The sequence below is a fragment of the Podarcis melisellensis genome, assembly GCF_964234715.1.
Source record: "Podarcis melisellensis genome assembly, chromosome: 3".
NCBI classification, from domain to species: Eukaryota; Metazoa; Chordata; class Lepidosauria; order Squamata; family Lacertidae; genus Podarcis; species Podarcis melisellensis.
Genome location: NC_138530.1, coordinates 70,411,558 through 70,428,268, shown reverse-complemented (window position 1 = coordinate 70,428,268; position 16,711 = coordinate 70,411,558). Strand labels below are relative to the sequence as shown.

The 16,711-nt window shown below is 42.7% G+C and overlaps 1 protein-coding gene and 1 long non-coding RNA gene across 2 annotated transcripts in view; one reads left to right on the top strand and one right to left on the bottom strand.

Moving 5' to 3' along the window:
• Positions 1 to 4,568, bottom strand: part of REV3L (REV3 like, DNA directed polymerase zeta catalytic subunit) — a 62,158-nt gene extending 57,590 nt beyond the window's left edge. The window contains exon 1 of the mRNA XM_081905506.1: positions 4,307 to 4,568. Within this exon, the coding sequence (XP_081761632.1) occupies positions 4,307 to 4,445 (139 nt within the window). The 5' untranslated portion in view covers positions 4,446 to 4,568. The remainder of the gene's footprint in view (positions 1 to 4,306) is intronic.
• A 150-nt stretch (positions 4,569 to 4,718) lies between these two features.
• Positions 4,719 to 9,797, top strand: LOC309366749. The gene is made up of 2 exons (XR_014166862.1): positions 4,719 to 5,188; positions 9,688 to 9,797. It is a non-coding gene; the product is annotated as an uncharacterized lncRNA (long non-coding RNA).
• Positions 9,798 to 16,711: the final 6,914 nt, after the last annotated feature.

Below are 16,711 nucleotides of genomic sequence, written 5' to 3'. Positions count from 1 at the left end.
GCAGACGAGGACAACCAAAATGATCAAGGGTCTGGAAACCAAGCCTTATGAGGAACAGTTGAAGGAGCTTGGTACCTTTAGCCCGTAAAAGAAGAGACTGAGAGGAACTATGATAGCCATCTGGTTTACTGCAATGCACTTGTGCTCAATCTAGGAGCTGCACTTGTGGGGCTTCACTTATGTTCAATCTAGGGGCTGCAGTTAGTGCAGAATGCTGCAGCACAGTTGCTAACAGGAGTGAGACCTTCTTCTGTTCTGTGATCTGGGTGTTCATTTGCTACTGGGCCAAGTTTATGGATTTACTATTACTGTAGTAGATAAAGCCCTTACCAACTTAGGACCTGCGTTTGCCTCTACACAGTTCCATCCTTATTTCAGACATCATGATATATGAATATATCGTGATGTTTAGCTGGTGATATGTCACTATGTTGAAAACCAGATATTGCCCAGCCCTGCTGTTTACTTACAGGATTGCTTTACCACATATATGCCCACACAGTCGCTTTGATCTGTAGAACAGGCACTGTTACAGGGCACATAATACTCGTTCAGTGCACACACACACACAAAGTCGATCTCTTAGCATGGTGGCACAAACATGTTAGAATGCCCTGCCTATTAACTATATTTGCTATAGTCTTTTCATTGTCTACTTAAAACATTGTTTTGGCTCCCGAATACCACAAACGCGGAAGTGAGTGTTCCAGCTTGAGAACGTTCTTTGGAACCCGAACGTCAAACACGGCTTCTGATTGGCTGCAGGAGCTTCCTGCAGCCAATCGGAAGCCGCACCTTGGTTTCTGAATGTTTTGGAAGTTGAACAGACTTCCGGAACGAATTCTGTTTGACTTCCAAGGTACGACTGTAATTGTTTTTAGCAATAATTTTAATGTTTTATATTTTGTAAACTACTTTGAGCTTTCTTTGTTTTCAACCATCAAGCAGTATATTTATATTTTTTAACAACATATATAAAATAAAAATCTGAAGTATAGTGGGATAAAGAACCCTTTTAGTGGATGTGCCTCAGCTTGAAAATATTCTCCCCAGAAAGCTTCACCTAGTGCCCACTTTGATGTCTTTCTTGCAGCAGCCAAAGGCCCTTTTATATTTTAGGCTTTGCATTGTTTTTGAGCTAAAATCTTGCTGAAGAATTTGCCTTTGCAAAGAATATACATGTAGTAGGGACATTCAATAGCTATTTGGTATTCTCCTCATTACTCCCCATTAGAGGTTAGATCATTTTCCTGTTAAATGCAATAAAGTTGTCAAAGGGAAACTTTCCATTGTCAGTCTGCATACAAAATTAAGAAGCAACCATGATAATACTTATCTCCAGCCTGTTCACATGGTTGGCTGCTCATTTTCTTTCCCATCCAGAGAAAATACAAATGCTCCCCAACCAATGAAATGCACAAGACTCAATAATGCAAATAATGTATTTACCAAAATACAAATTGAGTAGTTCATGTATATCCGGCTATGATCACTCTAGTATTATATTATGCAATATATTGATTGCTTCACTGTGAGGTTGCATGCTACATCCCGCAGAAAATTTGTTGCTATGTAGAGGATTCCATAAAGAAACTGGTACTGCAGTTCTTTAAATGACCACTGTCCTAAAACCAGGCAGGGAATTTTTTTGTAAATTGGAAGAGCTGCCCCCCCCCGCCCCCCGCCATCAGCAATGCCTTACAAAGGCTAGCCAACAGAGACTAGTAAAAAAAAGTTGTGGGTTGATGTATTTGAGGGACTCACTTGTAAGAATACTCTGGTCACTGTTGTCATGTTGGATCTTATGCAAGTCATGGGAACACTAAATTGATGAGGCATGAAACTTTGATAACAATGCACTAGCTGTAGATTTTTAAATCTTCTTCTTTGGTGATCACTCATAGCCGAGTAAGATGGTCTTCCAAAGACAAGGTTACAATAGCACAGCTATATAATACAGGTATACTGAGGCATGGTACAATGACAAAATAGTAACTTGACAATTTTTGTACTGCCAGATATGCAGTCATTATATGAAAATTCTGTTCAATTTCAAGTGAGACTTCCAGTCCATTCTTATGCAGATTTACTGAAAGTAACTTCCACAGAATTCACTTTGAATATTATTTGGCTTATTCCCAAGTAAGATTGTATAGCAGGCAGCTTTAAGGATGTTGAGAAGCGCTGCTCAAATCTTTTTCCATTCTGTAGCTCTCTCAAGGAGAAGTATCAGGCTAATCTTTAAACTTTTTAGAAGTAAAGAACACCTTATTCCACAGGCCATTTAAAAGTGCATACCATGTTATCAGGGAATTTTATTTAATTACTCTTTATGCTACATTGTGCAGGGGGAGGGGCTTTGCCATACAGGGATGGACAATTTTTATCTTGGCTTGTTGTCAGCCCTCACTTGTGGTTGCCACCCTTCTCTCATGCCCTGTGGCATATGCAGAAAACTCTGGGATAACAGAAAGGTGCTTTCTGGGCATTCCTAGAAGGCACTGAAGTACTGTACCCCCCCCTTTTTGTAAAAGTCCAGTGGGAAGGAAATAAAATATCCTCTCCATCTCACAAGTTGCCCATGAATTGTAGACAATTCAGTAGAAAAGGAGGGTGTTTTATGTCTTTTGTTGGGCTTACACAGGACATATATTGTTTCTCCTCCCCATTCTCTGCACTGGGTATGCAGGGATGTTCAATGCTGCTGTGGATGGGTGTGTAAAAATTTCCTAAAGTAAACATCATAATTGATCACAGTACTCAGGGAGGGGGGAGAGCCACACTTGCTAAACAAGAAGCTACATTTAATGCATAATAACCATGCTGCTCCCACAGCTTCCTTCATACTTATGAATTATGAAAACAATTACTCAGTTTACATAACACTCAAATATTCTCCCTTCATATAATTAGTCTGAAAACGAATTCAAAAAAAGTAGGTGAAAATAACATGTGACGTATTAACTTCTGCCAATAATATGTAGGATACTAGACACAAGCAAAGAATCGTAGAAAAGCTATTAATGTTTTACACTAGCATATCTTGTCAACCTACTTCCTTGTTATTCATTACAATATTTGGCCTAAGTCTGAACTATTGTGTCATTTTCTTCTGTAAGTCCAGTCTTTCACCATGCAATCAGTATCACTGTGTGGTATCATCAATATATACGTGGCCCAGCTGAAACACAAACTGTGTAGTTGTCCAGGTCACTTTATGGCTACCAAAGGTTTATACAACATCAACTAAAACTGGTTTGTTAAAACAGTAATGGGAAATTATTATTATTATTATTTAAAAAACCCAATAACAGTGGTTAGCTTGACTGGTGGAGCAGGAAGATGACAGAGTAGAGAAAAATAAAAAGAACAGAATGTAGTAATATATGGATATTAACAAGGAATTTTGAAAGGAAAACCAGTTTTATAAATTTTCTGAGGGATTAGAATAGTACTCCTGCAGTGGAGACAACAGCTCTTGTTTACCAACCCAGCGAATTTATGAAGTTTGCAGACTGACAATTTAAAGGCCATGGATTGAAAATGTCCCTGTTATGGATGCTTAATGAAACCTTCATGAAATAAGAACACGCTCAGGAACTTCCTACATGTGGTGTGGAAATTCTACAGCTGCGGAGGTTATGCTTTAAAACAGACAACAACAATAAAAACCCTCCCAAGATGAGTTGTTGCTCAGCACTGCCACTAGTATGAAATAGCCCTGTTTATACAGCTGCATTTCATTACGGCTTATAATATTTGTAATACACGGGGGCGGGAGGGGAGCGTATCCATCCACTTCCAGCAGCACAAGCACAGGAAACACTGGCAGTGCACCCGAGACACACCAGCAGTAAGCAGAGCGCCCTCCACCCTCCGACCACCTCCCATCTGTGCAACTGTCAGGGGTCAGCGGCGCGGTCCCTACAAGGGAAGGAGGCGCTCTCCCGGCGTTGCCTGCGTGCCATAGCGAACACAATAATATACAGACACACCGCGGCGGGGGCTGCTCGCCGCCGCCGCCGCCACCAGGCGGGGCCCCGGCCATGGGCGACTTCACTCAACCGCAGCGGCCAAAGGGGTGGCGGCGGCGGCGGCAGGTAGGTGAGGCACCCGCTGCAGCGCGCCAACACCGCAGGGAGGAAAGGCAGCGCCTGTCACTCAGCCAGTCACAAAAAGGAGAGGCAGCCCCGAGAAAAGGGCTGCTGCGCTCGCAGGATTCCCGAGCCGCGAATGGTTTCTCAATGGGGCGGAGGAGGGGGAACCTGCTGCACCCCCCGACTGGGCGGTTCTCTCTCTCTCTTACCTGCCGGGGTGGCTCCGAAGACTCTCACGACGGGCACCTTCTTGACGGGCGCCTCTCTGAAGTGGGACTGGCAGGGGTCCAGGCCGGGCAGAGGGCTGCTCATGTAGTAGTCGGCGGTCACGACCCTCACTGAGAACATGTTCGCCACTGCGGGGGGAGGCGCCCCTGAGGGCGACCGTTGGGCGCACCGCGAGGCTGGGGTGCACCGCCCCCCCACCCCGCACTTACGCCTCCTCAGGCGGCGGCGGCGGCGGCTGCTGCTGCCACCCCGCCGCAGCTCGAGCGCAGCCCCCTCCCTCTCACCCGCCCGCCGCGCGCGCTTCCTCGTGCGCATGGACGAGCGGGCGGAGCACTCATGGGGGGGGGGAGAGGAGGGGCCCGACGTGTGTGTGCGCGCGCACGCTCCAGCCCTCAGGCGACAGCAGCCGCGGCGGCAAGCCCGGGCAAAGCTCGCCCCAGCCAAGCCGATTGTGTACACCTCACATGGTCAGAAGCCGCCCTCCCTCCCACTGGAGCTCCTCAGCAGTAGTTCCTTGGCTGCAGCTGTTGTTGCCATGATGATGATGTCACGGACCCAACCACCGCCGTTGGGTGACGGAAGGGGTGTGTTGGCGGTGCCGACCCAGAAGCGCAGGAAGGGCGGGCTGTTGCTTTCTTTCCCCCTCCCACCTCCAGCTTTAGCGCGAGAGTTTGGTTTCTACTTAGTGTGAGGAGGCATCGGTGGCTCGGCTTTCGGCCGGGCTGGCCTGGGTGGGAATGAGAGAAGCCTGGGGAATGCCGAATCGCGGGTGGGCGGGGCAGCTTCGGGGCTTGGATGGGGGCTGCTCGTGATCAGGGTCCATGTTTGGCCGCCATTTCGGAAACGTTTGTCTGTAGGAAAAGGTGAGTCTTTGGGGCGCTTCACAGGACAAGAGGGGTGATGAGAGGGGAATCTCGGGTGCCGGTAACATTTAAGGGGCGCAGACATAAATGGGGTGGGGGGACTAAGAGAAGGGCCCTTCTATGGTAACGTCTCCTCTGCGCGCGCGCTCCCCATGGCTTCTCGCGCGGGGGGCGGTGCAGAAGAGAGAAAGATGAATGAAGCGCGGGACTCTGCTTATAAAAGGGCGGTTGCCGCTGCGCGTGTTCCCGATTGGGCGGGGCGGGGCTACTCTCGTGCTCTGCGGAAGTGGAAACCGCCGTGCTCCTCCCTTTGCCCGCCCGTTGCCGCAGGTGAGGAGCTCAGAGCTGCTTTCGCTTGAGCCCCTATATATGAAGGCTAAACCCGGGCGCTGTTGAGCAAAGGGCCTCCGGTAGAAGGGGCCTCGCTCCTACTATTGCGTAGCGATGTGTTTTACACACACACACACAGCCCTCATCCTCAAGCTTGCGGATGTATATGTGGGTCAAAACTTGAAATACCTGGAACGTCATGTCTGATACCTGTTGCCCTTCCTTTGAGACGAAACTTTGGGACTCTAGCCATTAGTCAAACCTGAAAGCCGGAATAGAATGTATTAATCATTCCCCCTCCATCCAGATAACTCAGTGTTCAGTGGGGTGAATGATAAATTGAAAGCGTTGCTTCACTTGGCCAGTTAATAATGTTAACCCTTCTGTTTCTCCAGTCACAATAATATAGTGGTACCTCGGGTTACATACGCTTCAGGTTACAGACTCCGCTAACCCAGAAATATTAACTTGGGTTAAGAACTTTGCTTCAGGATGAGAACAGAAATCATGCTCCAGCGACAGCAGGAGGCCCCATTAGCTAAAGTGGTGCTTCAGGTTAAGAAAAGTTTCAGGTTAAGAATGGACCTCCGGAATGAATTGCCGTAAGTTCTTAACCCGAGGTACCACTGTAATCAGTTTGTCTGGAAACCAGCAATATCTGTCAGGTTGTGTTTATAGTCTACTTTCCCTTCCAGCACAGACCTCAGAAATGACCCGAGCTTAACCAAAGGAGAGCAACGCTATTCTGTAAGGATACAAACACCACATCTTATGTGTTTCTGCAGTTTAGGTTATGCTGCAAGTATATTAAAACGAACGCTTTATCTAGTAAAGATAATAGTGCTAAATTATTTGACACCAATAGGCCAGTCTGTTGTGCACAATTTGAAGCTTACTGCTTTGCAAGCTTAAGTTGCTGCACTGCTTTGGACATTATAGAGGTTTATAACATAGGTAACGTAAAGAACATGGATTGTGTTCTTGTCCCCTTTCATATTTGTGGTCCTTCAGTGAAAGAGATTCAAGTCACATAAAGTATTTCCCCCACATGTATAAATAACTTAGGAAGATGTAGGGGTAGCCACTACAGTGGTACCTTGGGTTAAGTACTTAATTCGTTCCGGAGGTCCGTACTTAACCTGAAACTGTTCTTAACCTGAAGGACCACTTTAGCTAATGGGGCCTCCAACTGCCGCCGTGCCGCCGGAGCACGATTTCTGTTCTCATCCTGAAGCAAAGTTCTTAACCCGAGGTACTATCTCTGAGTTAGTGGAGTCTGTAACCTGAAGCGTATGTAACCCGAGGTACCACTGTATTTGATGGTTTTAAAAGGGGATAAGAACAGTTTACAGAGACCAGGTCTATCAATAGCTATTAATCATACTGGCTATGTGAAGCCTTCAGATTATGCTTGAATGAGTTATGGCCATTTTGATTTCCTTGAGTTATTTTGTCAGCCACTGTAATCGATGGACAAGCACACTTACCTACTGTTACCACATGCTTAGTTTTGTTGGTGGCCTTTTGGTCATTAGTGTGCCACATAGATAAGCCAACTGTGGGCTCTTGTGGTTTGCACTGATATAATAGACCTGCCAAACCTAGTAGGGGTTCTCAGCAGTGCAGTAGCATCAGTTAGGCCCATTTATTGGACTATGCTACTGGTCATCCAAGATAAGAAGCACACACACAAAATTCACTGTTAATATGATCAGATATGTATGTATCAGATGCTTATAACTCATAAGTATGAGTTATACTGGGTTGGTAGGACATGTGACCAAGCTGAACAGAGTTTCACATAATGGGTAAGTGTCCCTGCGGAATGCCTCTTTTTCAGGACTTAGGCCAACCTCAAATCAGATTTCTCTAACAGGAATCTAAGAGTAGAAATTCAGGGGATAGTAAGCATAAAATGGTTGCTAAATTTCTGCTGGTTTCTTGTATACTGGCTTACATTGTACCAGTTATAATCTTCCCATCTGAAGAAGAGTCATGGTTCAGTGGTATAGTGGAAAGAAAAGAGGGAAACAAATTGCTGCTTGTGGGGGAAGGGTTCCTTCTTAAGCAGTGCAGACTTTGGAAATGTTCCATGAAAGTTTTCTAAATGTTCCAAGCCATTGCTATAAAGAGGAATGTGCAGGGAAGAAATTCCAGGAACAGACCTTGTTGATAGGCATACTTTGCTGTCTTCACTTTTTCTTGAGAAGCTCTCTGCAGGTTAAGTAAGGCATGCAACAAAACATTATTCAGTTCCCCCACCCACCCACAAATAAGTTCAGTATTTCAACAGTAAAAAATCCACCAAAACATTAAATCAATTCATCTGCAGTGTTTGCTGCAGCTGTGAATCACAGGTTGGATGGTGAGGTTAGAAAGCAGAAAGTGTACAATTAATGGTAATATCAGCTTAGGAGAAAGTGACAAGAAGAGCTGAGAATGGAGAGGGTTTTATTTTTCAGCTGCTCTTGGCTGGTTTCCCAGTTGCTTAAAGAGCAATATGAGTGGGGCAAGCCAACCAACAACCATGAAACCATGGTTAGGAAACTGTCTGGGTCAAACCATGGCTTTTTTGTTAACAGACCATAGTAAAGTGCTTGACTGAAGTCACATGTAATGCTAAACTGTGATTTGATACGATGTGCAAACCAGGTCAAGAGTTGATATTGAGTTAGGCGGACCAGTGGTCTGACTCTGTGTATATCAGTTACAGATAGGTAGCCGTGTTGGTCTGCCATAGTCAAAACAAAAAAAATTCCTTCCAGTAGCACCTTAAAGACCAACTAAGTTAGTTCTTGATATGAGCTTTCTTCAGATACCTGAAGAAGTGTGCATGCACACGAAAGCTCACACAATTTTTTTTTGTTCTGTGTATATCAGTTTCCTAAGAGATAACTAAGGGTCAGTTCTGAAAATATAGGGGAATTTCCCCTCCTTTTTTGCCCAGTACAGATAACCTGTGACTTATGTTCATTTAACACATGCAAGTTCAACTTTACACATTTGGCTGAAAAAATTTAAAGGGGAATAGGTGTCCAGCAATCCTACCCACCACTGTACTCACTTTGAGAGAGTGTTCAGAGGGGGCAGTTGGAGAGTGTGAGCAACCTTGCAGACAGTGTGGAAGGGAAAAGTGTGAGCTGCTTTTGGAGAGTGTGCAGAGGTGCAGGGAGAGACCAATTGTCTGTTTCTGTATTTATCTTCTTGAACAGATGTGTTCAAATCCTGTTTAGAGCTGAAACACATTGTCTGGTAAATTGTCACACAAATTATTTTAATGTTTAAAAAATCATTGTCGACATACACCTCTGAAGTTCGTAGAATGTGCACAAACACTTATTATGAACATTGTTGAAGCTTGTTAGCCACTGTTAAAATAGAAATTTCATAGGGAAAAGAAGATACTTACCATATTATGCAATATCCAAAGGCCCTAATCAGATTTCGTGTTGAAATGAGGAATTTCTGCCCTTTGCCCTTCAGAACTTCTGACATCTGTTGCTAAGCAACATTTACATTCCTCAGTAATCAGCTACAAATTTGAATAAATAACTTGTACCAAAGAAAATTAAGCAGCTCTGCCTAAATGCATGTATTGAATCATTTCTTAGTCACCTATCTGTCCCAAATGGCCTTCTGAGTTGTACATACAGTAGTATTAAAAACAAAATAGCATGACACTAAAAAACTTGGATAAAAAGTTAAAAACAAACCATAACTCCACAAAGCAACAATGGTGCAAATAAATTACACCATTACACAAAATTAATTTAGTTAAAATCAATCTAGCTAAGTTTTTAAATATAATGAAGCTGGAATCAACAGAACATTATTTTGTGAGGAATCATTTTTCCCCTGTCTGCAGAAAGTAAAGATGACAGGGATAGCATTAATTTCTCAATATTAACTGATAAGCCAAAGTCAGCAAAGTTTGAAACAAATGTGATAGATGGACCCTGTTCTGTTAATTTCTATCAGATTTTATTATGTTTAAAAATGCAATTTAAAATGTGTGTATGTGTGTATATAGTAGAGGAATCTTTTTCATAAAAAGTTGCTGCCTTCACTTTATTTATGAAATAAATGCTCTTTTAATGGATTTTTAAAAGTTAAGTTAAAAAATAGGGATGCAAAGAAGTAAAAATGATATTTCTTTCCAATGTTTTCAGGTCCGGGTTCATCTTTCTCATCAAATATACTAGTGAGGCTCCTTCCAAGGAATCACAGGACCATTTAAAGGAAGAGAGAAGCATGTCAAAGAACGAAAGTAGTTTTTTCCCACCAACTATTTAACATTCATTTTTCATCTGAATTAGTAGCTATGAGTGTACTGGTAGAGTGTGCTTCATAGAAAATGAAGCATGTGTCTGTGAATGGTATTCAAAGCAATAGAATTTCAAGTTATGGTTAAGTCTTGTGGATTGTTGTGTAAGATTGATGCTTAATTATCTATGGTTTGTGCTTATGAAAAGGAATAATAATATTAGTTTTGAAAAGACCACCAGGAATGCAAACAAAAATTTTGCTGTTTTGATAACTGGCTCTGTAATGGCTCTATTGTGTGTGTGTGAACATTTAACAACTAGAGCTTGATTGGTGGTTCTGATTAAGTTAAGTTTTGTGATGGTACATTTAATGTCTATTAGTGGTAGCAGCAGCAGAACTACTGGTATTTTTTCCCCCAGGCCCTGCATGCTAATATGTTCTGTTACTCCCCATTCATAGTACCGTATTTTTCGCACCATAGGACGCACTTTTTCCCCTCCAAAAATGAAGGGGAAATGTGTGTGCGTCCTATGGTGCGAATGCAGGCTTTCGCTGAAGCCTGGAGAGTGAGAGGGGTCGGTGCGCACCGACCCCTCACGCTCTCCAGACTTCGCACACCTCTCCGCAAGCAGCGGGAGCCCAGCGCTGGGCTCCCGCTGCTTGCGGAGACTTGCCTGCATGCCGAAGCCTGCGCGCGCTGAGCTCAGCGCGCCCAGGCTTCGCGGACCTCTCCGCAAGCAGCGGGAGCGCTCCCACGGCTTGCAGAGAGCTGCCTGTTTGGAGGCTGGGGTTGGGGGAAGCTCGAGCTTCCCCCGCCCCAGCCCCGCGCCTGGGGGGGAAATAATTTCCCCCCCAAAAAACTGGGTGCGCCCTATGGTGCGAAAAATACGGTAAGTCTTAACAGCTGGAATTGGTTTGCATTCAGTGACTTGGGATGCAGCACATAATAAATAGTTGTGAACTCCATGTCACAACAGCGTAGAAAGTGACATTTGGAATAGAGAAATAGCAGAATTTGTGAAAAACAGTGGACAAACAAAATTTTAGCTACTGCTAGTTTTTTCTAGTAGGAAGTATTTGATTGTTTTGCAGGTCCTGACAATGAACACATAATTTCTGCTGCAGCTCTGTTTGCTGGTGGAAAATGTATGAAAGGATTTTTTAAAAAAACAATCTGTGTTATGTCCAGCAACCCTGAGCATGGAAAAGCTGTCAACCTTGACAACAAGTAAAATACAGTGGTACCTCTAGATATGAACGGGATCCGTTCTGGAGCCCCGTTCGCATCTAGAGGTAAATGTAACTAGTGATGGCACATCTGTGCGCACGTGCGTCGCTTTTCGCCGCTTCTGCGCATGCACGTGACGTCATTTTGAGCGTCTGCGCAAGCAGCGAAACCCGGAAGTAACGTGCTCCGTTACTTCCGGGTTGCCGAGGAGCGCAACTCAAACGCGCTCAACTCGAAGCGTATTTAACCCGAGGTATGACTGTATTTAATAAATGAGGTCAGTTTTTTTCTAGTGAAAACATGACAAAATTCTGTTTTATTTATTGAATTAAATAAATGAACAGTTACTTGTGTTTTCAGCTGCTTTGAATGCTGAGGACCTTGCATGATCCCACATTGCTGTGGAATCTGCAGGAACAGATCATCTCAGTCTAAGCAGACATTGTGAGGAGTTCTTATCTTTCTGTTCTTAGTACTTTTGCCTCAAGCCTGCAATGGCTTTCTTGAAATTGGCATCACAGTGCAGATTCACATTTCATTTACTGCTCATTTTCAGCTTTTGCAAAATGGTTCTCACATTCTCTCATATGTTTTATTAGGTTGTTTTTCTTAAATCTTAATTTTCCTAGTTGCATCTTTTCTCGTTAGCTCTTGCTTACGTTTTAAGCGAAAGTAGGATCCCTTCTTATAGTGTACTGTTGCAAAAGAACTGTTAGCTTTTTCAAATCACTCAACTTGTAGGACTTCTGATTACAGTAAATGGGAAATATGCAAGATCAGTGCTCTGAATACAGGGCTGTAAATGATAAAATTATGCCTAGTGTGAGTTTCAGTAGCATCCCTCAAATTGTGCTGTTTATTCTGCAGTTTTAACTGTTAATCTTTGTTATGTTCTAATGTAAGCATATGTTATATTTATCTTGAGGGTAACATTTAAAATGCTATTTATTCTGATTGAATAAATAGCAAACCACAATCACCCTTTTAATATATTTATTACTTTTTTGAGCTACATTTAAAATTCAGTAGAAGAAAACAGAATTGTTTATTAATATGTGATTGGAAAATGGATTTATCTGTTCTTTCGTTTGTCATGTTAGATCAGGTGTGTGGAACCTTTTGTCCTCCAGATGCTCCTGAACTACAACTCCCATTAGCATCAGCTAGCCAGGAATGATGGAAGTTTTAGTTCAGCAGCATCTGGAGGACCAAATGTTCTGCACTCTTGGAATATGTAGTATGCATTTATTGTTTAGTTTTGATTTGTATTTGTGGCAAGGCTATATCATTGTAATTGTTTGATTTCCTTTTTATGCGTGCTTTTGATATTTAACAAAATGAATACTTGTAAAATTGTTACAATTAATGTTATACTCAACCATATCTTACTGACTCCACAATATTTATATAAGTATTTCTTTACAGAATGAAATATAATTTCTTGAAGTATGAAACCCTAGCATCTCAAACTAAACAGAGAGCTAAGATCATTTCAGTTCTGCTAATGAGCAAACAAGAACATGGCTTCTCAGTTAACAGGCCAAATGCAAATCCATTCCTCTCTGCTTGTATGTCCTCACTTGAACTTGATCCTCACAGATCTGTAAACGATTATAACTCTTGCTATAACTAGACCAATATGAGTGACTATTTTTAGAACAGACTCCTTATTTAGCCCACATAGAACAGAAAGGATTGTTTTCCACAGCTCAGTGAAAAAGGTATAGCTTTTCCAAATGTAACATTAAACATTGTATAACTTCTGCAAAAGTAGAGCCTTACTTCATGACGCCATGGTGTAATTAATTCCAGATGTGATTCTGTACTTCTTTGGAACCATACCAGGGCAAAATCTGGCCCTCAGCTAGTTAGCTACTTATATGCAGTCAAAAAACAAACAAAAAACCACAATTAACTGCACAATCTTGCACATGACTACTCAGGAGTAAGCCGCATTGAGTTTAATAGGACTTATTCCCACATGAATAGGCATAGAATGGCAGCCTAAGAGAAGTATTGTAGTGCTAGAAATAATACTTAATAAGCAGCTAGGTCTCTAACTTCATATGTGGATTTCTAAAACAAAGGAACACAAGCTATTTTATCACCAGATCAGACTATTTGTCCATCCTTGCCCATTGTCTGCTTTGTCAACGACTCTTCTGTGTCTGAGGGCACTTCCAAATTTACTATTTCCAGGTCAGATTCTGTCACATACTGGCAAATTCAGGTTGCTCAGTCATAGTTGTGCAACAAACTTGCTTCCTCAAAAGATCACACTTCTTGTGATAAGGAAAGTGATTGGAAATGCACTAGAAAGTGTGAGATAACACCGCTTTGATGCAATGTCATCTAACCACCTCACAAACAAATCAGAATGAATGCTCCTTCAATAGCCAAATGTCATCTAATTTCCCTGGGGGGAAATCACGAATGCTCAATAAATGGGTCACCTGGGGGGGACCTGAGGTAATCTTTCACATCACTTGCTATTGGAGATAACAGGAACCAGAGTTAAATGTCAGTAATGTTATTTCCTCAGCTTTGGTCAGTGATTTAAAGCAGAGCTATATGTTGTTCAACTGTGGTATCTTATTTTATACTTCAGATTATGTTACTGAGTAAAACAGTTTTTTCACAACATGGGGGGGGATATGCTCCCCTAAAGGCCACCCCCTATGTGGCAGTAATACTTTCATACATTGGAACTAGCAGGTGAACAGCAAATTGTGATTTGTTCATTTTCTTAAGTTGTGGTATATGTTGTGTAATAGACTTGATAGGATTTGGTGAGGCCAAGGTTTTAGAATTTAGATGGGGAGTACATTAGCTTTTTTGTGCATCTTCATTCCGGTTGAGAAAAGGAAGCATTCTCCAAATGACTTTGGCTCTCTGTGATCAGCTTGTTATGCATCCAGTGATGCCTGTGAGATTTAGTGTTTTATCTGCTAGGATTTCCACTGGCAACTGAGAAAACTCATTATGCACATTTATCACATGATCCACTTCATTAGACAAATAGATCTGGGAGAATAAGCTCTCCTCCTAGAAGACTCTTCAGAGGCTCCCACACAAACTGTTTACTGATGGATAGGCTTCTTTGGTCAGAAAACAATGCATTTCTTTGTAGTGAAGTGAATGATTCAGGAAGTTCATTCTCCCCTATCCTTATTCAGAAGCTCAGAGAGGAAGCACGGAAAGGAACATAGTCTCAATGAAGCTACAGAGAACCTTTAGTAATAAAGTGTAAATCAATGCACAGTTAGCTGTCAGCTAAAGCCTTCACATTTGTACTGTGTGCAATGTACTGTGTACCATGTACAGTACGTTGTATTGCATGGACACTGTGTCCATGTGTTAGCTGGGCTTGATAAAAATGTGTTTCTTACATACCTAGACATGAGCCCATTCACATTATTATTATTATTAGTGGGAGTGGTGTAGCAACTAAAACAGCTAGACTGTTAAACTGATTTATATGCAATATTATGTTTGGGCACTGTTTGTGAAATTAACTTTGATTTTGATACATTTAGAGAATTTAGGAACATAGGACACTATGGAGTCAGTCCATTGGCATATTTAGCTCAGTACTGTCTACACTGATAGATACCAGCTTTCCAGAGTTTCGTGACAGGAGTCTTTCCTAGCCCTAGGTGTAGATACAAAGCAGGAGCTTCACCTCTGAGCAACAGTCCTTTTATGAGCTTCCCTTCTGCTGGGAGGCCCTTATCTGTGCTGATAAACTAAGCTGTATAGCTGCTGCTTGACTGTACAAATATTATTTTAATGGAACAGGTGTGGCTATGCTGAAATTCATGAGCTTTGTGCGTTTAAAAAAAAAAGTGCAATGAAGGACTAGAAATCAATTAAAAGGCTTTTAGGACACAAGCACACTGAGGAACTTGTCTTTGCTTCTTCCACTCTTCCTTTTCAGATAAAGGGAAGCTCGCCAAAGCAACTGGCAAGGACCCTTTTCAGGATTCAGCAGCATCCTACATTCATTGTACAGAATTGGAGCTGTGGGCATAAATAGAAGCATTTCTGAAGCCTGATTACATAAGGCCTGAAATATAAGCTCATTGCCCTCCTTTTCTATCTAAATACAAGTGGCAGCACTACACTATAGGGACCCCAAGGTAAGGGTTACCTATTTTTCTGATCCAGGTCTCTAAACAGCAGAACAAAACAACCCAAGGCCAATTCTTGATTAGGACAAGGAACAATCTTTAAATAAACAAATACCCTTTGCCCGATTATCAGAAAGAACACAAACAGAGCTGCTTTAGTAAGCCCTGCCCACTGGCATTTCTTTGAGTACGTGACTGTTTTCTTTCAAATCTAAGTCAAACCTACTCTGTCCCTTCAGTGATAGGATAGCTCCAAGAGGCTAGTTTCTGCCTGTTGCCATGGTAAACTTGTTGTACAAGGATATGCAGCTTTGTTTCTTTAAAAATCCAGGTATTCACCCAAGCTTCATTAATGTGGACAAGTGATAAATTATAGTAATTATCTTTCCCTTTCAGCAGCCTGTCTCGCTTGTGTGTCACAGAGCTACAAACTATTTCTCCCTTTGAACTTTACAGAGGTTAGTAGCAGTCATTCCTGATTCCTACTGCACCCCCAGCCCTGGTAACTTGAGATAAGGGATGCTAGGCCTTTAACAACAGGCCTTTTCAATTAAACAACTCTTTTGGGCAAAGCTCTCTTGTTTATCTTGCTGCGCATGTAGTAATAGGTTTTGGCTTTCTTGTTTAAATGGTGCCAAACAGAACCTAAAAGCGAGGGCGTAATTTTGTGTGCGTTTGCTAATGGAAGCTTCTCTTGTTGGGCTAGCAGCAACTTGAGAGACAAGGTGTGAACAATAGCAAGTGGGGAGGGGCTGCTGTGGTTAACACACACCTTCTATTTGCCACAATTCACCTAACCCCATTCTGCACAGTTGCTGTTGTTAAGAGTAAAAACAGGCATGTTAAGTGCATTTAACCTCACATTTGTTTTGGCCCTTTAGAGTGGCAAATGGGCAGTTCTTGGGACGGTCATTGGCATGCACACGGGGTACACCCAGACACATCCTAATGTTTCAAAAAGACAAGGATCATAGTGAGGAGGAGAAGGTATGGAGCAGCAACCCGGCTCTGTCAGTTGCCATAACCTGTGGGAAAGTGGCAGAGGGAGGAGAGACAAAAGCAGGAGAAAGGAGGAGGAAAACAGACAGAGAGAGATACAGGCAGAATAACAAGGCTAGAATGGATCTGCAGCTTCTGCCTGTGTCTGTCTCTGGAAGTGGCAGTGGCAGTGGGGTGATTGGCTCCTCCTGTACTGCCACCACTGGAGCCAATCACCCCACTGCCGTTTCCAGAGTCAAATGCAGGCAGAAGCTGCAGATCCATCCCTGCCCTTTCCTTCTGCCTGCATCTCTGTCTTGTGGCTTTGTCCAAGCTCCGCTCACCACATTTTGTAGAGAGAAATCTGTTGGAGTGAGGAGCTGCTTTTGTGGCATGCAAGCAAGGAGATGGAGGATTCATCCTGCCCTTTGCTTCGTCAGTTAATTGCAGTAATGTGATTGAGCAATTTAAGTCCATAACACCTGCTGAGAGATCGTCTCATTCTTTAGGACAGAAAGAAAGACACCATATGTTTTGGCTGGTTTAGGTTAGCTCCTTATCCGGTTAAAGATAACAATCACGAACATGGAC